The sequence below is a fragment of the Camelus dromedarius genome, chromosome 16 (genome assembly GCF_036321535.1).
Source record: "Camelus dromedarius isolate mCamDro1 chromosome 16, mCamDro1.pat, whole genome shotgun sequence".
In the NCBI taxonomy this organism is placed as follows: domain Eukaryota; kingdom Metazoa; phylum Chordata; class Mammalia; order Artiodactyla; family Camelidae; genus Camelus; species Camelus dromedarius.
Genome location: NC_087451.1, coordinates 44,801,018 through 44,826,558, shown reverse-complemented (window position 1 = coordinate 44,826,558; position 25,541 = coordinate 44,801,018). Strand labels below are relative to the sequence as shown.

Sequence of the window (25,541 nt, the reverse complement as noted above, 5' to 3'; positions counted from 1 at the left end):
CATTTATAAATGGATGGACCTAGAGATGATTATATTGAGTGAAGTAAGTCAGACAAAGACAAATATCATATGATACCATACATGTTGAATCTTAAAAAAAGATTCAAATTCTGTTTATAAACCAAAAACAGACTCATGGACATAGAAAACAAACTATGGTTACCAAAGGGGAAAGGATGGGACAGATAAATTAGGGGTTGGAGATTAACAGATACACATTACTAAATATAAAATAGATAAACAACAAGGGCCTACTACATAGTACAGGGAACTATATTCAATTTCTTGTAATAACATATAATGGAAGAGTCTGAAAAGAAAAAAAATGTGTCTAAGTATGTATAACTGAATCACTTTGCTGTACACCTGAAACTAACATTGTAAATCAACTACACTTCAATAAAAATTTTACATATTTATTTGAACTAATAGGATCCTATTATATGAGCATTCTGTGTCTTTTATTTCATTTATTTTTATTTTGGAGGGGAGGTGTATTAGGCTTATTTATTTATAAATTAGGTTTATTTATTTATTTATTTTTAGGGGAAGTACTGGGGATTGAACCCAGGACCTTGTACATGCTAAGCATGCACTCTACCACTTACTTGAGCTATATACCCTCCCTGCTGTGTCTTTCTTTTTTTAACTTCGGTTTTTAGGGTATCTTTATATAGTAACATATATAAATCCTACCTCCTTCTCTTCAATGGCTACCTAGGATTCCATTGTATACTTGTTTCTACAATATAGTGAAATGATGATCATGTGTTCAGTGTATTTGCTATTACAAACAATGATATAATTAACATCTGTGTGCACAGGTATGGTCAACTCATATGAGTTTACCAGTGGGAAAAATTTCTAAAAACAAAATTGTTGGCACAAACGTTATGTGCACTTGCCGTTTTGACTGATCTTGCCAAATATCTACACACTCATGGTGAGGTGCCCCCACATCATTATCAAGTCTTTTTTTTTTTAACCTTCCCTATCTGATGGTTAAAAATGATGCTTTATTATTACTTAAAAATAATGATACCCATTGTTGCTTCTTTAGTCCACAGCCACGTGTTGCTGGGAGTTCTTTTGGTAGACTGGCCTTACTGAACAAATCAGAAAAAATCACGCAATCGTCCTATGTCAGGGTCCTGCTCTTGGAACCCAGTTTTCACAAGCATTTCTCTTGCAATTTTTTTGGTCATCGTCTTGCTTTTCAGAACTTGTGCAATGGGAAATTCAATCTAGCCCTTGAGACAGTGTGTGTGGGGAAGTGATCAGGGCACTGTAAATCACAATGCAAATGTTAGGTGTCATTTTATCTCCATCCCAAGGTGTGAATTGCTAACCGATGTGGATTTACTGGCTCTGAATGCCCTGGTGCCCTGTTTTCCTGGAGATCAGAGTGTTCTTCTCTGCTACTGTGCTTTGTCCTAACCTGGCTTATCTAGCCTCCTCTTTAAGGAAAAGTCCACTGAAACCTCCAAAGAGCACATGAGCTGCTCAGGGTGATTCAGTGGTCGAGCTGGGAGGGAAGCTGTGCCCTCAGGGTTGGTACTGATGCCAGCTCATGCTGTCTGGAGTTGGGGAGGATCCAGGTCGAATGATCTAGTGCCCGCTTCTCTTGGGGCATCTGTTTCCTGAGCTTCCTGTAACTGCCTCATCCCTATGCCTGGGAAAGGAGACTCTCATCTTTCAGCTCCTGCTGGTGGCTGCGAGGACAGAGTGGCCCAAGTGGAGGAAACCACACTCCTGCTCTCAAGGGACTGCAGACATGATGGAGGGGCTACTGGCAGGGGCCTGGGCCTCCTCTCCTCCTTTGACCCCAGCCAGCCTTCTCAGCTCCACGTTTCTCTAAAGCTCTAAAGACCAGAGAACTGGGTGGGTTCCCTGGAGCTCTGTCCCTAGGTTGGGGCTCTGGGTGGGACTTGCCCCCTCAGCTCCACCAGGGACACCCACAGGCCTCCACCAGGGAAGCCAGAGCCTTGTGACTTGCTGACCCAAAGTGGCCCTTCCTCTGTGGAAGGGTGAGAAGCAACCTCAGGAGAGAAGGAGCCCATCTGGCCAGGTGCTGGGGGGACTCGGGCATGTGCTCTTTCCTGCTTTGTCATTGTTCTTTCTCGGCTGAGCTGAGCTTTGCTTTGCTTTCAGGGCCTTAGTTTCCCCATCTGTAAAATGGGCACTGTGTGATCTGGGCTTTTCTGTGGGTTCCAGAGTCAGTGGAGCAGGTTTGATCTGCTAATGCAGATCATCGTACAGAACAGTGGCTGAGACTTTGAGCTCCGGGGTCAAACCCAGGTCTGCTACCATCATGCTGGGTACATTTTATCATGTTCCTTAACCTCTCTGTGCCTCAGCATCCCCATCTGTAAAATGGGATAAAGTAGTGTCCTCTCTGAGGCAGCTGTGAGGTTGAGAGGTCAGCGCTGGCCCATAGTCAACTCACAGACACAGGGGCGCTGCTGTTGGCTTTCGTGTCCCTGTAACTTGTCCTCACCTCCACCCTGACTGCTGGTGTGCTGAGTCAGCTGAGGTCTTGGAGGAGGCCGGGCCATGCTTGGTGGGGCAGGAGGGCTGGGCCTGGCACACACAGTGCTTCTCTTTTCTCTTGACTCACAGTCCTACCCAGAGAGCCATGCCACCACCCAGAAGAAGAGCTGAGGGGCCAGAGCAGGGGTGACAGGAAGCCGACCAGGACTGAGGGAGAGGGTGGAATATATAATAATTGTAACAGCTCTGGGAGTGGTGTGGGAGCCCTGTGCTAAGTGTTTACGTTCACTTATCACCTTGTGAGGTGGGTAGCAGCCACCCCACATTATGGAGGACACTGAGGCCAAGAGAGTTAGGTAAATTGCTGGAGGGCACACAGCTCCCGAATTTTGAGGGCCTGAGCGCTGAGGAGAGGAGAGTGGATGAGGCTCTAGAATGGCTCTCACCTCCCTCCAGAGCTTACGGGGTAAAATTCAGAGCCATCTGGGAACCTCCCTTCTCTTTCTCCAAGCCCTCACTCTGAGGGGCGAGGAAGACACAGATCCTTCTTCGGGTTCAAGGAATTCTGGGATGCTGTGAGTTCTGTCCCACTCCCTGCATGCTGCTCTTGGGCCAGGTGTCTGAATTCCGTGACTCTGTATCTTTTATGGCTGCCATGCAAGGGACCAGAACCTCAGCTGGGAGAATCCAGCCTGGTCTTGAATTGCCCCTTCCTGGTCCCTGGGCTGCCCTGCTGACCTTTAGATTCTTGGGCCTAGGCTTGTGTCCCTGCTGGATCTGTGAACACTTGGCCCAGGTGGCCTCCTACCTGGTGTTTACCTGAGTGTCTCGCAGACTATGAAGGTCTGCATGAGAGAATGTCTCAGCTGTGTCTGCCCCTAGAGTATGCTGATGGACAACATGCACACATGTTGTGCGTGTGCTTGTATTTACAGATAAGAATAGGTAAGATGGAGGTGGGACGTGTCCAAGCTTGCTGTGACTGCAATCCCCTCTCTCCTGCATAAAAACACATCAAATAACGTGCTCCACTGATTGGCCAGGAACGACCTGTATTTGATTAAAAAAAAAAAAGAAAAAGGAAGTGCTTTGCAAAAGGAATTTTGTCATTAGTAACCCACATAGCACCTGGGCTAAGGCTGGGAGCTGCGTCTGGCTCACCCTGCACAGTGCTTGGCCTGGATAAGATGCTGACATCGCGGAGGCAGCAGACGCAGGCCAAGGACTGTTTTCACCTTCACTCTTTGGCTCATCAAGCTCTTTATCTTAGTCAGGACTTCCTCATTGCAGAGGGAGAGAAATCCAACTCATGTTGGCTTTAGGAAAAAAGGGATTATTACTGGCTCTTATATAGCCAGGGTTTGGTGGGTGCATGTCTCTGTTCATGTCCATATGCTCCTACGCGTGCGTGAGCAGTACCTGTGTGTACGTGTGCGGATGTCTGCTGATGTGTGTGAGCATGTGTGTGCCGGGGTATACCTGTAGGTTCTGTGCGTGTATCTGTGCCCATGTGCGTGTGCCCTTGTGCCCACATGGATGCATGTATGCTTGTGTACTAGTGTGTACAGGTGTAATCACAGGGGTGGGGCAGGAGACAAGCCACAGTGGAGCAGAGAGCCAAGGTCCCACTGCTGGCAGCCCCCAGGGAGTCGGTGTGGGACCCCAGTCTGCAGCGCTGCCTGAGCCTTCCAGTCAGGTCTCTGTCCCCCTCCCAGGCACGATCGTGGGAATCCTCTGTCCTCCTGGGGTTCCAGGAAGCCCTGGCTGTGTGGGGCTGAGTTGCCAGCTTGGGCTGTGGTGCAATCCGCCGGCCGAGCCCCTTCCGGATCTGTGGGTTCCTCTGGGCGTGGGGAAACTGCCCTCCGCGACCTCTCTTGGTGCGTCCTTGGGGGCAGGACACACCTCCCACCCTGAGGCCTCACCCACAGGAAGCCGGGTTGGGGGGCAGGCGAGGGGGGAGGTGCCATGCTGGGCGCCCCGCCCTACGCCTGTGGCTGTGGACCCCGGTGCAACAGGGCTGCAGGGACATCGCTGGACCCGGGGCCCCGCGGCCACAACCATGTTTGGCAGGAAGCGCAGCGTCTCCTTTGGGGGCTTCGGATGGTGGGTAACAGATGGGAGGGCAGGTGGAGGGGTGGGAGCAAAACTGTCCATGAAGTGAAGCCTTGTTGAGCGTGGGGCTGCCCGTGCAGAGGGCTCTCACACTGTGACTGAGACCCGGTTGGTGAGGGGGGCACTTTCAGATGCCTGGGCTGGATGGAGATGGAGGATTCTGGCTGGGGCATCTGACACTAAGCTTTTCCTCACTCTCCCTTGGGTACATTCTTCTAGGGGATCCAGAGGTGGGAGCTGGAGCAGTGTGAGTGTGACTCTGCGACTGGTTGAATGTGTGTCTCTGTGTCATGTGTTTCCGTTTGTATGTGCCTCTGTGATGATTGTGAACGTGTGTGGGGTCCGGGACTGTGTGTGCAGGTGTGCATGTCTGTGTGACAGTGTGTGAGGTGTATGCCTGGCGGGGTGGGCGTGCCTACCTGTGCACTCTGTGTTCCTGAGCAGCTGCGGGTCTACACCTCTGGTCTTGTCTCCCTGAGTGTGCATGTGTGTTCTGCTCTGGTCTGTGTCCTCTTTGTGACTTCGCCGCAGGCGGAGTCTGTGGCCTGCTGGGCCTTTGGGCTGCCTCCTCTCTGCGGGGGTGAGCTGTGAGGGGAGGGGGCAGGCCTGTCTCTGGAGGCCCCTCCCCCTCCCCCTGTGGCCAATCCTAGCTTGAGCCTCTTCTGACCTTCTGGGCCACCTTTTGCTGCTAAGCTTCTATCTGGGACAAGGGAGAGGCTCTTTCTTCCCCATGGGGCCAGAAACTGGGGAAACTGAGGTCACAGGCTTGTCTCTGGTTCCCAGCTGCTGGTGGCTGCTCCTCAGCTGGGGAGCAGGGTCTGGTGGTTTTCATTATCAGTTTCCTTTCAGCTTCTAGGCCCAGGGCATTGTCAGAGAAGAGGTTCCTACTGCTGGGGGGAGGGTGGTCAGGGCTGTCCTGGTGTAGAATCTGGGGTGGGCAGTGATGGGGACACCAGAGTTTGGGGGAAAGAGGGAGGGAGGCACAGGGGCCATAAGACACGGTCTCCAGTCCTCTGGCTGATAACCTGCTCCCCTATGCATGCAGCTTTTGATTTCCCCTTTCCTCCTCTTTGGGGGCACTTTGCCACCCTCCCTTTGGTGGGAGGGGCTTGTGGATGCTTCATGTTTGGCAAAATGAGAGAGTGAAGGTGAGACAGTGCCGGGGGTGGCCCAATGTGGCCTCCTAGTACCTGCTCACAGGCCTTCCCTGATGCCAAGGGGCTGCTGTCCTGAGAGTGGGGTCTGGGTTCCAATCACATGGTCCGCTTCCAGGTCAGGGATGAGTGTGCGAGGCTGGGCTGGGATTCCTGCAGGGCCGGCCCCAGCAATGGGCTGGTCCTCCAAGGCCCACTTTTCTCCAGGAGGCGTGGAGCAGACAGACTGTGCTTGGCACCTCGTACACGCTCAGTAGGTGCTTACAGAGTGACTTAGTGAGATGTTTTCCCCACGACAGGCATTTGGTTGGGGGCCCATTGAGTGGAGGGGCTGGCAGGGCTCCCTGGTGGAGTTGGAGGGAGATGGTGGGCATCATGTGGGGATGGCTGTCAGCTGGGAGGGAATATTGCAGTGGGTTGAGGGCTGAATTACAGATTCCTGACACTCCAGACAGTGAAGAGAATCTTGGGGGTGGTATTGTCAAAGGTCCATGGGATGCCAGCATGGACAAGCTGATGAGAGTAGTTGAGATGGGGTGGGGGAGGGAGGAGAGAGAAAGCACCAGAGAAAACCTGGGGACCTCGGCTTCCTGAAAGGGAAAAGCCTAGTGTCACAGCACTGCCCTATCTCCTCCATCTCAGCCCTGCAAGGCCATAGGCCCAGCCCTCTGGGGCCACACCCCAGCGTGAGAACCCTGTTGACTGGGTAGGTGTGGATGTGGGTGCTGGGACAAGGGCTGCTGTGGCCCAGAGTATGACCCAGAGTGTCAGTGGGTGGTGTGGTGGGTGAGAGGGTGTCACACCTGGAGCCAGGCTTCTGGTGCTGCTACACCTCTGCTCTTTGAGGAACCCAGATGGGACACTTCCTCTCTCTGGGTCTCAGTTTCCCCATGTGTAAGTGGGGAATTTCTGCCTTACCCACAACACAGGGATGTTGTAAGAATTAAACAAGATTCCTGGAGAAAATATAAAATATAAGGGCTTGTTGTGAGGGGTTCCAGTTGCATTGCTCTGGTCACAGATATTACTGCAGAGTGCAGGGGTCTGACTCCTGAGTCCGGCTTCCTCCCATTTGGTGGGTTGAATGGGAGTGGAGGAGGGTCTGCATTCCAGAGGGTGTTAGGAGCCTGTGAGACCCTGGGGAATCTCATGGAAACCCCAAGGAAGGGGCCCAGGAGCATGTGGGGAAGGAGCTGGGAAGGGAGGGATCTGGGCTGCAAGCCTTGGGTGTGTCTTGTTTTGTTGTTGGGCACTGAGATCAGAAGATGCTGGGAGTTTACTCAGAGTGAAAGGATCTTACCCCCCAGCTCAAGGGCTTGGTGCTGACTTGGGATTGCTGGGGCAGCTCTGCGTCCTCACTGTGTGGCCCCTGACACTGCTCCCCTTGCCCTGCTGGCCCCAGTAGTCATGAGCAAGGGAAGTGAGTGGCAGAGGTGAGCTGCTGGACAGAGGTGGCTATAAGAACTTTCCAGGATTTTGAGCATCCTGGAGGTGGTGATTTTGGTGTCATGGATGGCGATGGTGACACTGATGGTGATGGTGATCCTGGCGTTTGTGACACCTAAGCAAGAGGAGACACAGATAGCGGGAATCTCACCTACTTTTCTGTCTCTAGAGAAAGAAAAGGGTCTCTTCTACCAGCCATAAGGGCTGGCATATGCAGAGCGTAAAAATAGAAGCCTAGCAGCACTGCCTTGGCTTGCAGCGAGGGTGGGCGCAGGCTGGGACGGAGGAGCTGGCTGCCGGGACAGTCTGCCGCAAACGTGATCTTCTTGCTCTGAGCTCCTGTGCCCAACAGCTCCCACCTCCCATGCACCCTGGAGCCTGCTGTCAGGTTCTGTCCCAGGAGGGGCTTCTGCATCCTTGGCAGGACCAGCAGCTTCCAGAACAAAGGGTCCCTGGGACTGGAGGTGCTGGCATCTTTCTAAAGCAGAAGCCCAGGAAATATCCATATGTTGGTTGTCCAGGAACCAGTGAGTGACCCATGCAGCTGGGTTGCAAAGTCCTGTTGCTGCGTGTGGGTGACCAAGGGAGAGACGACATGGAGAGTACTTAAGACCCCTGGATCTGGAGTCAGATACCGGGATCGGGACTGGGCCAGTGATTTTACCCTCCTGAGCCTGTTTCCTCATCTCTGAAATGGGGAGAATAACAGGACCGGCCTTACCGGGTTATCTGTGGCTCCAGCTGTCCCAGAGCTCCCGGTCCTCCCTTCCTGGGCTGGGGGAGAACGTCCTTCCTCCTGAAGCAGTGCTGTCCCCTGCAGGACCTGTGGGGCTGGCCCCAGGACCTGTTCCCCCCAGGTGCTATGTGGAAGCCCTCAGCCCTGGCACTGACAGAAACCCTTGCTTTTCTCTTCGCAGGATCGACAAGACCATGCTGGCGAGCCTGAAGGTCAAGTAAGTAGCCACTTCCTGTTACATAAAGGTCAGAGGTAATGGCAGACCTGAGCTCCGTGGGGGCCCTCATTTCCCTCCAGGTTGTGTGAGCGGGGCTGTTGCATTAGTCAGATTCTCAGTCCAGGGGCTTCAGGGGTTGGAGGAGGCTCTTGATTCCTGCAGCATCTGGGGAAAGGCAGACGCTGGGGAGGAAGCAGCAGGCCCCAGCCTGGTGGAAATGTGTAGGGCAATGTGACTTTCAGGCCACAGCTCAGGGGTGTAAGAAAGGTAATTGTATTTTCCATCGCTTTAATTTTTGTGTGGAGCCCCAGTCCCATCAGGTTGTCTTTCTGACATTCCCACGTTCTTGAAAAATTGTGCCGCACGGTTCTAGGACTGGACAAAAACCCCCAGTGTGTGTGTGGTCATTGAGTCATCTGTTACCAGACATCTCTCATCCTGATCAGCCTGGTCCTGAGGCTCTAAGTGAATTCCAGCATCAGATTTAGTGTGTCATCTCATCTGTGTGGGGAGCACTGAGCAGGCACCCCTCCGTCCTAGAATCTCCGACTGCTCCTCTCTCATCAACCCTGGTTCCTTTTCCCCCCATGTTTCTGGCTGAACCATTTCATTGGCATCTGGATCCTCTTTCTCCCTTGAGACTTAACACATCAACTCCCGTTTGCATCCCTCCCTTGGGCAATGAGTACTGACCAGCCACTTTCTCCAATTGAATGAATTGAAAAGAAGGGAAAACCAGCATTGGTCACTAGCTCAAAATATTATCCTGCCACATATGAATTAGTTTGTGCATGAAAAATTCCTCTACTGGGTAATATTTATTTTATTTTATTTTTAAAATATTTAATTTTTAAATTGCCTTTAGAGGCAGCCCCTCCTGCTTGTAACTCCCCCATCTCAGTGGAAGAGCACCTCTGCTGTACCATTAGGTCACCAGTACTGACTCTGCATCCCCTGGATACAGGTCCCTGGGCAAAGCACAGCAGGTCTCAAGAGTTGGCATATAAGGCGGTCAAGTTAAGGAGGCTTCCCAATCTGGTTTGTTTTGCTTGGAAGGGTGAGGGCAGGCAGGTACCAGGGCAAAGATGCGTGGCAAACCGTCCCCACCTTCTGAGAGCTTTTAGTCTCTCTGTAGAGTTGACACCAGGGATGCAGTGGGAGCAGTCATGGAAGACTGCTGGTAGGAGGTAGCTCCTAAAGCAGCTCTTAAAGATGGGGCCGGACAAGGGGCCCATCTGTGCCTGTGCTGGTTGCTATGGGTGTGCATCAGTGCAGCCCAGGGTTCAGGACAAGTCACTCTCAGGTAAGACACATAACTTCTCTGGACTTCATTTTCTGTCTCCTTTGTCCAATGGGCACAACAATGTCTGTCTTTTCTAGAGCTTCCTATCTGCGTATCGAATGAGATGCCAGGCATGAAGCTGGGTTACTAAAGGGTGTAGACTGGTGGGAGGATGGGGGTTTTTTGGTGCTGTCTTGAGACATCTAGTTCAATTTCACAAGTGTTTACTGAGGGCCTGTTTGTTTTAACTGGTAAAGAAGATACACGTAACCTGGAAAGAAACTAGCTATGGGGTGAAGTGAATGGCTGGGGGCATGGACCGGTTTGCGATTGGGACCCTAGGGGGTCTCTGGGTCCCTGGGGGACAGTCTGAGGGTCTAGGCCTTGGGGAGGTGGCATGGAGAGTGTTGTCTAGGACAGAGTGTAGGATGGTGTTCCTACTTATACTTGATTAAAATTCTTCTGATTGTAAGAAACAAAAACCCAGTGTAATCTGGTTAAGCCAAGGATGGAATTTATGGAAAAAATCCTAGGGTGCCTCAGGGAACCCAAGGTGGGGAGGCAGAGCTATAGATGTGGAGAGGTTGGATAGGAACTAAAAACCCATCCCTGTTAAAATCCCAGCTGATTTCCTTGCAGAAATTGATGAACTGATCCTAATTTCCATATGGAAATTCAAGGATAATCTTGAAAAAGAAGAACAAAGTTGGAGGACTATAATCCTGATGTCAAATTTACTACAAAGTGACAGTAATCAAAAGAGAGTTTGGTACTGGCCATAAGGATAGATGTATAGATCAATGGAATCGAATTCAAAGTCCAGAAATAAACCCTCATATTTGTGGTCAATTGATTTTCAACAAGTGTGTCATGACAATTCAATGGAGAAAAATAGTCTTTCAACAAATGGTGCTGGACAACTGATATCCACATGCAAAAGAATGAAATTGAATCTCTCTCTCTCGCACCATATACAAAAATTAACTCATAATGGATCAAAGACCTAAATGTAAGAGCCAAAACTGTAAAAGTCTTAGAAGAAAACATAGATGAAAATCTTTGTGACTTTGGATAAGGCAATGATGTCTTGGGTATGATACCAAAAGCACAAGCAACAGCAACAACAACAAATTGTTTAATTGAACTTCATCAAAATTAAAAACTTTTGTGTTACAAAGGACACCATCAGGAAAGTAAAAGGACAACCCACAGAATGGGAGAAAATATTTTCAAATCATATATCTGATAAGGGACTCCTATCTAAAATATACAAAGAACTCTAACAACTTAATAGTACAAAGACAAAAGCGCAATTTAAAAATGGGCAAAGGATCTGAATAGACATTTTTCCAAAGAAGATATACAAATGGCCAATAAGCACATGAAAAGATGTTCAACATCATTAGTCATAGGGGAAATGCACATCAAAGCCACAGTGAGATACTACTTCACACCCCCTGGAATGACTATAATCAAAAAGACAGATAATAACAAATGTTGGTGAGGATGCTGGTGGGAATGTGAAATGGTGCGGCTACTCTGGAAAACAATTTAACCTCAAAATGTTAAACATAGAGTTACCGTATGACCAGCAGTTCCATTCTTCAGTATGTATCCAAGAGAAATGCAGACATATGTCCATACAGAAACTTGTACATGAATGTTCATAGCAGTATTAATAATAGCCCAAAGTGGAAATAATCCAAATGTCCATCCACAGATGAATGGATGAACAAAATGTGGCATAACCATACGATGGTATATTATTTAGCCATAAAAAGGAATGAAGTACTGACTCATGCTACAACATAGATAAACCCTGGATACATTGTAAGTGAAGGTTAGTTATTGAAAACCACATATTGTATGATTCTATTTATATGAAATGTCTAGAATAAGCAAATCCAGAGAGACAGAAAATAGATTGGTGGTTTTCTAGGGCTGGAGAGGTTGTTGGGAGAATGAGGGGAGTGATTGCAAAGATACAGGCTTCTTTTTGGGGGGGTGATGAAAATGTTCTGGAACTTGAGTGGTAATCGTTGCACAGCCTTGTGAATATACAAAAAACCATTGAATTGTATACTTAAAAATGGTGAATTGTGTAGTATAAAAACTACATCTCAATAAAACAGTTAAAAAAAAAAAGAGGGAATCTGATTGGTCCAGTTTAGTCCAATAAGTTTAGCTGGAGAGGTGAGGTTTTATGGATGAAACATGGCGGCTGCAGCCTCCTCTCTCTGTGGGAGGGGTTAGTTCTTAGAGAAGAAAGATGAATCTCGAGCTGGGCAGACAACATAGGTTTTATCTGGCCACCTCCACGACCCTGGGCACTAAAAGGAAGATCAGTACCTGCTCGTCCCCTTCTTTCCCCCACTAATACCTAAGGTGAAATTCTGCCTCGGTGTCCAGGGTGTGACTTTGCTTACTGATAGGTCACTAGGCAGCCAACTGCACATGCTAGGGCTCTGCTAGCCTTAGAAGGAGACGCTGCCTTCATTCTGCCTCTGCTGGGTGAGATATCTTTCTCTCTGCTAGTGCCTCCTATTGGCTTTTCTCCTGAGCACCAGACACCCCTGGGCTGTAGCCCATGCTCCCGATTGCCTTGGCTCCTTCCCCAGCTACCTGGTGTCCTTGCACGAAGACAGTCAGCCATACAACTCCTGAAAGTGTCCCTGAACCATGCGGCTCTGAAGACGGGGGCTCTGGCCCTGCTGTTATTGAGCACTTACCACGTGCTCAGTTTTCATCACAGTTTCCCTGAGGTTTCACAGCCACCTTGTGAAGTAGCTTCCACTACTCTCTGCATTTTACCAAAGAGAAAGGGAGGCTTGAGAGGTTAGGAAACTTGGTCAAGGTCATCAGTAAGTAGGTCATGCAGTTGGGATTTGAATCCAGGCCTGTATTTCATGGCTGGCTCAGTCCAGGCTGGAACTGGATAGTTCTCCACACCTGTCCCTGTAGATAGGGAATCTGGTGCCTTGATCCCAGAATGCACTTCTGCCTCCACAGGGCTGTGGGTGGGAGGGCCTAGCCCCTGCTGGAGGCCCAGGTTGAGAGGGGCTGTGGTACCTGAATGACAAGGACCCTCAGAGTTAAGGGATGCAGGGGGCCTGGAGTCACAGAGGGACACTGGAGAGGGGATGGTGGCAGCACATGCAGGAGAAGGAGTTGGAGGATCAAGGTTATAGCCCCAGACTAACAAACGGGCAAATCGTTAACCTCTCCGAGCCTCAGTTTCCCCATCTGTAAAATGGGATGGTTGCACTGGTGTCCAATCTGCTCTCTTCTGGCTTTGATTTTCTAGAGGTTCACCTTCATGGCTTTTGTCCTTTCGTGTTTCTCTTAGGACTTTGATGACAGTAGGTGCTGGCTGTTGAATAAGTGAATGCACGCACATGTGAATGAATGTCTTTAAGAGCAGAGGCATGCTTCATCTCTGGCTCCCTGCAGCCTAACACCGTGCCTGGCACATGGCAGTTTCTCAGTCTGTATTTGCTGGATGGATCACTTCTGGGTCGTCACGGTCAGCCTATCACATGCAGGGGAAGGGCTGGCGAGAGACAGACATGATCTGTAGGTGGGGAACCTCCCTTCTCCAGCCTGCTCTGGGCCAGCCTGGGATGAGGTCCATGTCAGCAGAAGTTGAGCCATGGTCAGACTGGATTCCCCCAGGGGACAGCCCAGGTTGGCAGGGGCAGGAGTTTGCTCGTGGAGCTCCCTGGAGCAGCATCCAGAGTGGGTAGCTGGGAACCACAGATACTTTCCTCTACTCTTTCTTTGCTGCCCCTTGCCCTCCTTCTCAGAGACCCCTGCTTTTCTGGAAAGATAGGCATGTGCGTGTGTGTGTGTGCACACACACGCGCACGCATGCACACACATGTGCACTTCATGGGCTGGGGAGCCGTGCCCCAGACATCTGACATGACTGTGGTACACAGGCACTGGCTGTCTTGGGACCAGGTAAGCATGGGGTTGGCTCAGTGCAGCCGTCTCCCCTGCTGCAGGCCCGGCATCGCACACACTCCTGTTGATGGGAAAATCTAAAACCCATCGCCGTGTAGGAAAGAGAATCCAACTTTTAAATTGATGGTCCCTGCTTTGGTCACTGGAAGTGGGCATCTCTAAATAGAGAGAAAGCATGTGCTAGGGCCTCGAGGGGACTGTGGCCCCATGTTTCTTCCTCAGGAGGAGGCGGCAGAGGGCCTGGAGGAGCCGTCTTCCCAGCAGCCTGGCTGGGGCAGCACTTCAGCCTTCCTATGGTTTGGGCAGAAGCTACCACACAGCTGTCCCTACTCTGGAGGTTTCAGATTTCACCAGTTAAGAATTAAAAATCCTGTTAGAAGTGAGGCGACTGGAGGGCAGGAGCAGACACTGTCTCAGTGTAACTTCCCTTGGCCCCTTTGGTCCCTGATGGCAGCTGCTGGAGTCAGTGTCCATGCAGGATGGGGGCTTGCCACATCCAGAAACTCACTTTCTTGCTACGTCACAACCCTTTTAAACTCAGGGCTCTCGCTCCATCCTGTGAGGATTACGCACAAAATCTGGGTGGTTGCCTGTACAGACATCTGCCTCTCCAGGTTCTCTTGGTGTCACTGGCAAGGCTGCATTTTGGGGCGGGGCAGAGGGAGAGAGCAGAGTCAGGCCCCTGGTGACTGTGCATCAAGTCTCTGCCTCCAGCTTTCCAGCCTGCCTTCCAGAAAGCCCATCCCTGCACAGTCCACCCCTTGATTCCAGTGTAATGGCTTTCTTCCATGCATTGTTTGAGGGCCATGATCACCAATTCATTTCCCCATCTTTGACCACCAGGCCTTTGTTTACTGTGGATTACAAGAATCCTTGAGGCACCACCAAGAAGTTCTAGAACCTTCTGGGGCTGCCCCATCTCAGTCAACTCTTCTACACACCTAGGGCATCTGCTGAGTTTGCTGGGGTTGCCAAGGACAGGGGGAGCTCGATGTATGGGGGGTTAGAAAGCTGAATCAGTTCAGCTCCCATTTCCTGGGCATCTACATTCCAAGCCCAGTGCTAGGCCCTGGGGCTGGTGGGGAAGCAGAGATAAAAAAGACAATTTCTGTTCCTGAAAGCTTATAGCCCTGCAGGGAGACAGACAGACAATTGCAATGGAATGTGACAAGTGCCAACAGAGTTGTCTTTGGAGAAGATGAAGGAGAGCTTCCTGGAGACTTGGTGATGCCTTAGCCATCTCCTGGGGGAGTGAGGTCAGCATGGAGAGGGGGAGACGCACTTGCAGCAGCAACTGCGCACAGGCAGTGAGGTGTGAATGGTGCGAGCTGGGAGGGACCCGGGTGCTTTTATTACACCGGACAGATCACTGGGTGCGAGTGTGGGGACAGGCTAGGCCACGTCAGGGAGTGTGGGAGGGCTGTGTAGGGGGCTGGGCTTGCCTCTCTGGGTGACTGGGAGCTATGGAAAGGCTTTAAGGCAGGGGCGTAATGTGATTTGAGTTTGAAGGCTCCTCTGGCTGACATCTGCTGACTCACTGGAGAGGTTGGAGGCCGGAGCAGGGCAATGGGGTTGGGGAGAGAGGACAGACTGGAGAGCGCTCGAGAAGGCAGACTCCCCAATCTGGAGCTGGTTTGGATGTGGGAGAAGAGGGCAAGGGAGGGGTCAAGGTGAAGACTCAAGTCCCTGGGTGAGCCCTTGAGTGAGTGGATGTTGGTCCCACGGATGAAGATGGGAGTTTGGGCAGTTCCGGGTAGAGGGAGAGAGTGAGGCTCTGAATATACAATCTCTGCTCCCCACTTTCCCCTCTCCCCTCATGTGTGGCTGGCTTAGAACCCAGCCTTTATACCCAGCCCCCGCCCCTGCCCTCCCATAGAAGGGTGCAGAGGAGAGGAGCAGCATCTTGAGGGGTGCAAGAGCTGGTCTGTGGCCAGAGAAGCAGGCTGGGCAGCGCTCTCACTCTGGCCTTGCAGGCCGAGCTGGTGGCAGTCCGGGCTCCTGGCCCCACACAGCTTTGGGAGTGCCTTTGGCAGGTGAGCGCCAGGTGAGCATTGGCTGGTGCCATTGCTCTTGTAATTGACAGCTGGCTACACCGGGTGTGCAGGGAACCCACTTCCAGACACGTTCCATGTGGGGCCTAGGGGAACATCCCTGTTTCTGTTTCAAGTATCAGCCCTGGTTCAGTGGTTTATTTAGCATGGTCCCCTAGCCTGAGAACAGTGCTGGCGTGTGTAGGTGTGTGTAGGTGTGCGTGCATACTTGTCCATGCAGGTGGACGTGAGCTTTAAGGGCCCATGTGGGTGACTGTGTGGTGCCTTTTTTGGCTTTAGCGAGTTCCTATGGTAACCACGAACATGTCTGTTTTGGGATCTGGAGTCGTGGGGTGTGAGTGGCTATGGGGAGAAGCAAGGCGGGCGGGTGCTTCACCAGCATCTGGGCTGGGGCCCGATTTCATTGCCGGGCACGGGGGAAGCACCTGGAGGTGCCATTTGCCAGACAGCAGGGTCTGCAAATCCCAGGGATCTGCGTGCTCCTGGCCCTCATCCTGGCCAGTCTCCACCATGCCCAGGAAGCCCTGGTGAGTCCCTGTTCTGATTTCTTCGTGGCCAAGCAGCAACCTGGGTCTTGACCAGGTCTGGTCGTATCTGCTTATGGGCAGCAGGGAGCCGCTGGCAGCTATGACCAGTAGGTACTGGGCCTGGGGCTCTTTTGAGATGAGAATGGGATGGCGGGCAGGAGGGGCTCTACTTCTTCCTGGGACCCTGTGAGGGTGTTTTCCGCATGGCTGGTGAGTTGAGTGGTCCTTGGTGATCCTGTGGGACAGGGCTCTGTTACTGCAGGTGACAGGGCAGGGATGCAGAAGAGATGTCGATGGGGTGGCCTGCATCCTGCAGCCCCGATCCAGCTATCCTTGATTGGGAGGCCCTCACCCATTCAGCTCCCTGAAAGCCCTTGTGCACTCCCAGGTCTCTGGCCATACCCTCGAGCTTCTTCAGAGGCCTGATGGCCTGGTCTGGATGGGAAGGCTCAGGGTCCCATGAAGAGGAGGCTGGAGGGCTCTGGCTCCCCAGGAGCTGAATTCAGCCAAGGCTTGGGGGGAATTGCTTCAGCTGGGCTTTGGCGAGAGGCTCTGACTACCCACACTGTGTATCTCTTATGCTTTGTGTCCATACACCATGGACCCTTGAGTGTGTCAGGATCCCTGCATCCCCTGGAGAAGCTTCTGATGGACAGGTGCCCAGGATGCACACAGGTGTCTGGGGTTGGGGGGTGCTTGCTTCTCTCCCCTTCCTCTTGCTGGTTCCTCTGGGGCTGGGAGCAGGGAGTGGGGATAAGGGTATCAGGAGGGGATGTAGATGGCCCCCTGGCTTGTGCTGAGAGCCCCCCAGGAGCTAGCTGCTCCTTTTGCCTCTGAGGGGGGCCTGGGTGAGGCTATGCTGGGATGGGGGCCGTGTGGCAGGGCTTGCTGGGTCTGGCTGAAGGGCAAGGGGAGCAAGGGACTGGGCAGTCTGTGCTTTTCCCAGACCGTTTTGGCCTTGCCTCTCTGGAAGGCTGAGTCTAGAACCTGATCCCCAACAGCTTTCACTGGGAGCATTGGAAGAGGAAAAGGGAACCTTCAGGAGAGACCCCCAGATCTCTGGAGTCCTTGACTCTTAGGGCTTGAATTAAAAGAAAGTCAAATTAGGCACTATGTGAATACCTTATGCCCTTTAGGGCACTAGTCACCCAGCCTGAGCATGGTCACCCCCAGTGACTGGCAGAGCATTACCTGGTAAGGATGCCTGTTCTGTTGCACCGCAGCTCTGATTGTTCAAAGCTGACTGTTATTTTCATCTGGAATCTCTGAAACTGCCACGTCTTGGTCCCTCATCCCCCAGCCCTAGACAAGGCTAATAATCCAGCTTTCTCCTGAGAGCCCCTTAGGCTTTGGAAGGTGGCTGTTGTTCCCTGAGTCTTCTCTTCCCCTGGTCATCCTTGACCTCTTTGGGTGTGTTTGGGATTTCTTACTGCCTGGGTTGATGTTTGTTGGAAGTACTCAGGTTTTCTAGGCTTCATTTCAAAGCTTGGCCAGAGGGGTTGGCCTGGGCAGCCTGCGGGGAGCCCGATGGACATGAGGATGGACAACGAGAGGTCATGGGCTTTAACCTCCTCATTTACGGATCAGTAAATGACGTGGCCCAGCGCGAAGGCGGTGTGGGCAGGACCAGGCCACGAGAGGTCGGCTCTCCATCTCTGTTTCCCCATCAACTCCTCCATCTTCGCCACTTTCTGATTTAGGACCTGGTCTCTTCTTTCTGAAGACAGACCTGATGCCTGCAGGGATCTGGCAGGGCTGAATACAACCGCCGGGAAGGGTCTAGGGGGCACCTGTGAGCACACTACAGGAAGGCCACCTGTCTCCCCAGATCTTCCACATCACAAGAGAAGCTGGAAATCTGGAGTGTTAGGCAAAATCTTGACAACTAGCTCAAGAATTTAAAAAATAAAGCGCCATATGTGACCCATCCTGCAGGCCAGGTTCACCCCACCTGTGCTGCTTCCGCTCCAGGTATCCAGGTGTGTCAGCCCTCCGGGTCTCAGCTCCTGTTGCCCTGTGGCCGACTTCCTGGTCCCTACTCCCCAGGTCACCCCTTTCCTGGTACTGTCAGCTGCCACCCCTGCCTTCAGCCACTGACTGATCTTTTCCTGCTCTGGCCCCAGATTGCACTCACTCTCAATTAACCTTTTCTCCTTTCCAAATCCAGTTCTTTCCCTGTCACTGGGTTGTGAAGCCCCTGAGTCACCAGGGTTTGTCCTCTCCCGCCCACCTCCCGTTCAGGCCCATTATCTCCTGCCCAGACGGTGACAAAGGCGGTCTAGTTAACCTCCTCCTCGCGCCTCCATCAGCTCTGACTAATTCATCATCCTCGAAGCTGTCTCTAATGGCTCCAAGGAGTCCTGGATCCCCATGGTAGACCTTGTCAGTGCTGACTCCACACTGGCTTGTCCCCAGGACCCTGGTGGGGGGCTGGGCAGTCTTTGGTTGTGTTCACTCCATGGTGACTTCTCTTTCTGCCATCAGCATCCACTAGCTGTCCTCGGTCCACAGCAGATAGTGGGAGCCTCCCGAGCCCCCAGACAAAGCACTGGTTCCCAGGCTTTTCTGCATTTTGGTATCACCTGGGAGGCTTGAAAAAAAATTCTCATATCCAGGTTGCACGCGATTCCAGAATTGGGAATCAGAATGTCTGGGGTGGGACCCAGCACTAGTACTTTTTAAAGATCTCCAGGTGATTCCAATGTGCAGCAAAATTTGGGAAACCCGGTCCCAAGGGATAAACGAGTGTGACGACTGTCAGTGGTTCAGGTGGGGCTGGGTGTTAAAATGGACTCCAGGGGGCTGAGTCTCTCTAGCCCAGGGTTTCTGCTGACATTTGGGACTAGGGAACTCTCTGTTGTGGGGGCTCTCCTGTGCACTGCAGAATGTCAAGCAGCATCTCCAATCTCTGCCCACCGGATACCAGTGACCTACCCCCTAATAGTGACCATCAAAAATGTCTCCAAGCACTGCTGAATTTCTAGGGCAGAGGTATAAGGGTTCCCCCACCCTGTTGAGAAACATTACTCCCGGCCCAGCCAGGTCCTCTAAGCATTCTAAAATATGTACAGAAGAAAAGGCTACCTGCTAGTAAACCCCATCTTTGTGGTTAATTCGTGGGCTTTGGAGTCAGGCAGCTTATGTTTAAATCTGATTCCACCAGCTGGGCAACCTTGGGCAACATAATTAACCTATCTGTGCCTCAGTACATTTCTAGTCTTTTTTTTTTTTTTCCTCCTTGCAAATGTGCCTCCTTTTGACCTTTACCTCCAGCCAGATGATGTGACTTGCTGTTTCCTGGCACTTTTCAGCCCTGACGTCTGCTTATGCTGCTCCCTGCCCCCGGCCCTGGCATGCATCTTCCCGCCCACCCTCCCAGGACTGGCTTAGATGCTGCTTCCTCTGTGAACACCTCCTTCCCCAGGAGAATAAAGCGCCCTGTTTCTTGTGCTCCTGGAGCAGCTGGAACCTCAAGGGTCACATTTGGCTCCTCCTGCCCCATGATTTCTGCCTGTGTCCCTCTCCCCTTAAGGGCTGAGGCTGTGGGAGCCTCTAGGGAGTCTAGCCCCAACTCCCCCACTGTTTGTTGTCCAGGTGAGGCGGCTGACCCCTCCCTGCCGTGGGCTGAGCTGTGAACGGGCAGGTTACTGAATTGTCATCCTCCACCCCGGGCCAGCTCATTCTGAGAGGGTGGAGTGGGCGGAAATCCGTGCCTGGCAGGCCACAAAGCCACATAACTGAATTTTGGAGCCCTGCCCTGGGTATGTGTGTTTGTGTGTGTGTGTGTGACAACTGTTACCTCTTTCTTGGTTTCCTTGCCACTGGCATATGCCATCTGCAAGTGAGGAGCTTTGAACCACAGGCTTTCCCAGGCCCATTTCCGGGCCCAAGAACTGCCCCTGACCCCAGCCTGCCATGCTTTGTCCAACCCCATCAGCCAACTCCAACTGGTGGACCGATAGTTGTCCACCCTGGCTGCAGTGCAGACCCACCCTGGGGACTCAGGGTGGGGCCCAGGAAATCTGTGTATCAGGGCCAGAGGTGGTGCTTCTGATGCAGCTGGGTCTTCAGCTGTTTGGGAACCAGTGACATTTAACCTCTCTTTCCCCAAAGTACAGATTCAGTGGTTAGGTTCACGTGCTCTGGATGACCTTAGGCAAGTTACACAACCTCTCTGTGCCTCAGTTTCCTTATCTGGGGATCATAATAGTACCTAGATGTAGGTTCTATTGTTGTGAGGTTTGAAGGAGATAATGCCAGTGAAGCAGGGAGCACAGTGCCTGCTACGTAGTTACCACCTGGTAACCGTTACCTGCCTTAATACTTCTGACACTAGTAATAATAGTCCTGGGCTGTGTGGACACATGGAACCACGTGACAAGCCCGCAGGTACACAAACCTACCCAGGCAGACAGGCAAACCAGAGCGATGTGCACCCAGACCCAGGCCTGCTGCTGAGGACAGACATGTGCAGGTGGTGGTCACTGCAGGCTCACATGTGGACACACGGTCCCTCGCTAAACTTACCAGGAGGACAGATGTGTGTGTACACGCGGCCCAGGCGATCGGGGCTTTTATTTCATTCACACTCTAACATTATTCCTGGAGTTCGCAGCACCTGGGCTGAGCTCTGGGAGCTCAAGGTGCCCCTTGTTTCCATAGCAACCACAATGCAGGAAAAATAGGAGGACCAGGGAGGAGATGGCGAAGGCCCAAGCCAGCTGCCCGCCTCATCTCCACATCCTTGGCCACACCAAACCTCCTATTATGTTAGTTTTTTTAGAATAATGACATGGTGAACCTCTGAGTACTCATGACCCAGAATGGACAGTTGTTAACATTTTGTTGCATTTTCAACAAACCTTTTAAAAAGAAATTGTGGTAAAATATATACAGTGGAGAGGGGGTGGGTATAGCTCAGCGGTAGAGCATGTACTTAGCATGTACGAGGTCCTGGGTTCATTTCCCAGTACCTCCATTTAAAAAATAAAATAAAAAATTAAAAAAATAAAAAGAACTATAAAAATTACATAAAAAGTGAAGTTAAAAATATACGTACAGTGGTATTCAGTACATGTATAATGTTACACAACTCTCACCACTATCCATTTCTAGAACTTTTTCGTAATCTAAAATTGAAACTCTGTACCCATTAAACACTAATTCTCCATCCCTGCCTCCCGCCAGCCCCTGGCACCCACCATTCTGCTTTCTGTCTCTATGATTTGACTACCCCAGGGACCTCATGTAAGTGAAGTCATTGCCCTTTTGTGACTGGCTTATTTTACTTAGTATAATGTTGTAGCATGTATCAGAATTTCCTTCTTTTTTAAGGCCGACTATTATTCCTCCACTGTATGTAAATGCCTCATTTTGTTCATCCAGTCATCTGTCGATGGGCACTTGGGTTGCTTCCACCTTTTGGTTGTTGTGAATAACGCGGCTATAAACACAGGTGTGCAGATATCCGAGCCCCTGCTTTCAGTTCTTTTGGGTTATTCTGTATTCTTTTGGTAATTCTATATTTAACTTTTTGAGCTTTGTTTCTTAATTGTTATTAAAAAATTTTTAAGCTTTTTTTTTTTTTAAGAAAACATCATAAAGTTAAGTTCCTGTAATCCCTCCTTCTCGGCCCCATTACCCTGTCTCCCTCCATCAGTAGAGGGCAGCACTGTCAGGAATTTGGTGTGCTTTTCTCAGTCCATAATGCTTTCACATCCATAAGATAGGATAACATAATATAGTTTTTTGTGTGTATTAAAAATTCACGCACATAATGTTCTTCTGAATTTATGTGAGTGTCATGGTGATGTTCTGGCATCAGACTGCTGGGGTTCAAGTCTAAGTCTTGGCCCTGTCACCAGCTGTGAGACTTCAGGCAGTTTCCTTAATTTGTGCCTCAGTTTAGACATCTGTAAAATGGGAATAATAGGAAAACCTAAAATCTTCTTATAGGCTATTTTGGGGATTATATCAGTTTACAGATGTCAAGTGCTCGTAACAGTGTGGGGACATAGAGGGCACTAGATGTGTTAGTTGTTACCATTATAGTTCTGCATTTGGGCCCCTCCACAGATGGATTTTGGAATCCATCCATGGTGTCCATGTGGAGTTAGGTCTAGCGCCTTCTTTTTAATTGCCATTTTTTTTTTGTACAAACATGTTACATTTTTTGTTTCCCCCCTTATATCTCCTACTGATGGAAGCTTACATCGTTTCCATTTTCTGATATTGCAAACAATGCCGCAGTGACTGTCTCCTCACCTGACCTTCAGTGCATTTGCGTGAGAGGTCATGTGGGGAGGGACCCGAGGCGGGGCTTTTGGGTTGCAGCTCTGTCAGACATAGCTCCAATGTCCTCAAGAGAGGTTTTACCAAAATAAATAAATAAATAAATAAATAATAAAAGAGAGGTTTTACCACTGACACTGGGTGAGAATTCTACTAGAGTCCTCTTCCCTGGGTCCTCCCTGATAAGTTAATTTTTCCATTGATCTGATGGACCACAGCACATTTTATTTTCTTCTTTATTATACAAACATTAATGTCACTCTGAATAAGTGAATGAAAACTCTCATAACCTCCTTGAGTCTCTCACCAGTGCTCCTTTTTACTGTGTTGTATCGCAAGCATTTCCCCATATTGGTACAGCCTTTTTTTCCCCCTTTTAAAAATAGCATTTTTCCTGATTATAAAAATAGTATGTGTTCACTGTAGAAGGTTTAGAAAATATGTGCAAGTACTGAGATGAAAAAATAAAAACCCATGACTGACCACCTAAAATGTTATCATTTTGATGTGTCTCTTTATAGTCTTCTTGTGCTTTTTTAGCTTCCTTTTAAAACTTACTAAATAATGACATTTTCAACACCATTAAATATTCTTTAAAAACATAATTAGGGAGACAGGTATAGCTCAGTGGTAGATCACATGTTTAGCATGCACGAGGTCCTGGGTTCAATCCCCAGCACCTCCATTACAAAAAATAATAATAATAATAATTAAAACATTGCATACCATACTATCATTATGATGTTCCATAGTTTATTTAACCATTGCTTTACTTTTAGATATTAAGGTTGGTCTCCATTTTTAATTATTAATAAGTAATGCTGCAAAAACATCCTTGAATATAAATCTTTGTATCTTTGATTATTTCCTTTGGCTACCAGTAAAGGTCAAATGTTTTCACACATTTATTTTTTAATTTATTTGAGAAAATATTTCTTATTGACTCTTGCCTATTTTCCTTTTGGGGTGTTCATATTTTTCTTGTTGATTCATTAGAGCTCTCTTTTAAATAAAGCTGTTCACTCTTTGTCATTTGTATTTTTATGTCCAAATAATCTTTCTCAGTTTATCCTTTGCCCATCAATTTGACTCTTGTTTTTTTAGTGCAAAAGTTTTCAATTTTAAGATAGTAAAATCCATCAATCTTTTCTTTTTTAAAAATTTATTTATTTATTTATTTATTTACTTTTATTGAGTTATAGTCATTTTACGACATTGTGTCAAATTCCAGTGTAGAGCACAATTTTTCAGTTATACATGAACATACATATATTCATTGTTATATTTTTTTTCGCTGTGAGCTACCACAAGATCTTGTATATATTTCCCTGTGCTATACAGTATAATCTTGTTTATCTGTTCTACATTTTGAAATCCCAGTCTGTCCCTTCCCACTCCCTGCCCCCTTGGCAACCACAAGTTTGTATTCTATGTCTGAGTCTGTTTCTGTTTTGTATTTATGGGTTTTTTTGTTTTTTGTTTTTTTTGTTTTAGATTCTGCATATGAGCAATCTCATATGGTATTTTTCTTTCTCTTTCTGGCTTATTTCACTTAGAATGACATTCTCCAGGAGTATCCATGTTGCTGCAAATGGCGTTATGTTGTCAGGTTTTATGGCTAAATAGTATTCCATTGTATAAATATACCACATCTTCTTTATCCAGTCATCTGTTGATGGACATTTAGGCTGTTTCCATGTCTTGGCTATTGTAAATAATGCTGCTATGAACATTGGGGTGCAGGTGTCATTTTGAAGTAGGGTTCCTTCTGAATATAAGCCCAGGAGTGGGATTCCTGGGTCATATGGTAAGTCTATTCCTAGTCTTTTGAGGAATCTCCATACTGTTTTCCACAGTGGCTGCACCAAACTGCATTCCCACCTGCAGTGTAGGAGGGTCCCCTTTCCTCCACAGCCTCTCCAGCGTTTGTCATTTGTAATGGCAAATTGAATGATGGCCATTCTGACTGGTGTGAGGTGATACCTCATTGTAGTTTTGATTTGCATTTCTCTGATAATTAGTGATATTGAGCATTTTTTCATGTGCCTATTGATCATTTGTATTTTTTCCTTGGAGACTTGCTTGTTTAGGTCTTTTGCCCATTTTTGGATTGGGTTGTTTGTTTTTTCTTATTAAGTTGTATGAGCTGCTTATATATTCTGGAGATCAAGCCTTTGTTGGTTTCATTTGCAAAAATTTTCTCCCATTCTGTAGGCTGTCTTTTTGTTTTACTTATGGTTTCCTTTGCTGTGCAGAAGCTTGTAAGTTTAATTAGGTCCCATTTGTTTATTCTTGCTTTTATTTCTATTGTTTGAGTAGACTGTTCCTAGGAGAACATTTTTGAGATGTATGTCAGATAATGTTTTGCCTATATTTTCTTCTAGGAGGTTTATTGTATCTTGTCTTATGTTTAAGTCTTTGACCCATTTTGAGTTTATTTTTGTGTATGGTGTAAGGGAGTGTTCTAGCTTCACTGATTTACATGCTGCTGTCCAGTTTTCCCAACACCATTTGCTTAAGAGACTGTCTTTATTCCATTGTATATTCTTGCCTCTTTTGTTGAAGATTAGCTGACCAAAAGTTTGTGGGTTCATTTCTGGACTCTCTGTTCTGTTCCATTGGTCCATATGTCTGTTTTTGTACCAATACCATGCTGTCTTGATTACTGTAGCTCTCTAGTATTGTCTGAAGTCTGGGAGAGTTATTCTTCTAGCCTTTCTTTTTCTTCAGTAATGCTTTGGCAATTCTAGGTCTTTTGTGGTTCCATATAAATTTTATTATGATTTGTTCTAGTTCTGTGAAATATGTCCTGGGTAATTTGATAGGGATTGCATTAAATCTATAGATTGCCTTGAGCTCAATCTTTTCATTTGTGACTTCTTTTGTTATTTTAATGCTTAGAAAAGTCCTTCTCCATTCAGAAAGTTGATGGATGCCTATATATTTTTTAAAACAATTTATTCCCTTTTTACATTTAACTCTTTAATACATTTGGAATTTAGTTTTGGGTAAGATGAGAGATGAATCTATAATTTTGTTTTTCCCAAGTAATCAGTCCATTGTACTAGCACCAGACTTTAGTTTTTCATTTCCACCACTAGATTCTTACAGATCCAAAGATAGTTTTCTGGGTTTCTGTTTGATTCCATTGACCTGTCTCTTGAATCTTGGACAGGCTCAGAGGTGAAAAAGAGCAAGGTTTGCTCAGATAGTTGGTGGGGCTAGGGTCTCAGAAGAGTGACAATTCAGGTCCAAAGGGTGGGGGCTCTGGT

The 25,541-nt window shown here is 48.8% G+C and overlaps 1 protein-coding gene across 3 annotated transcripts in view; it reads left to right on the top strand.

The window, feature by feature from the left end:
* RAP1GAP2 (RAP1 GTPase activating protein 2) overlaps positions 1-25,541 on the top strand; it is a 176,889-nt gene that overhangs the window by 21,689 nt on the left and 129,659 nt on the right. For 2 of the 3 annotated variants that reach the window (XM_010986413.3, XM_010986412.3), the window contains one exon: positions 8,120-8,155. In XM_010986413.3, coding sequence (XP_010984715.2) covers positions 8,120-8,155 — 36 coding nt within the window. Of the gene's footprint in view, positions 1-4,433; positions 4,594-8,119; positions 8,156-25,541 lie in introns of those variants that run through there. The other variant, XM_031468559.2, reaches the window with a different exon arrangement.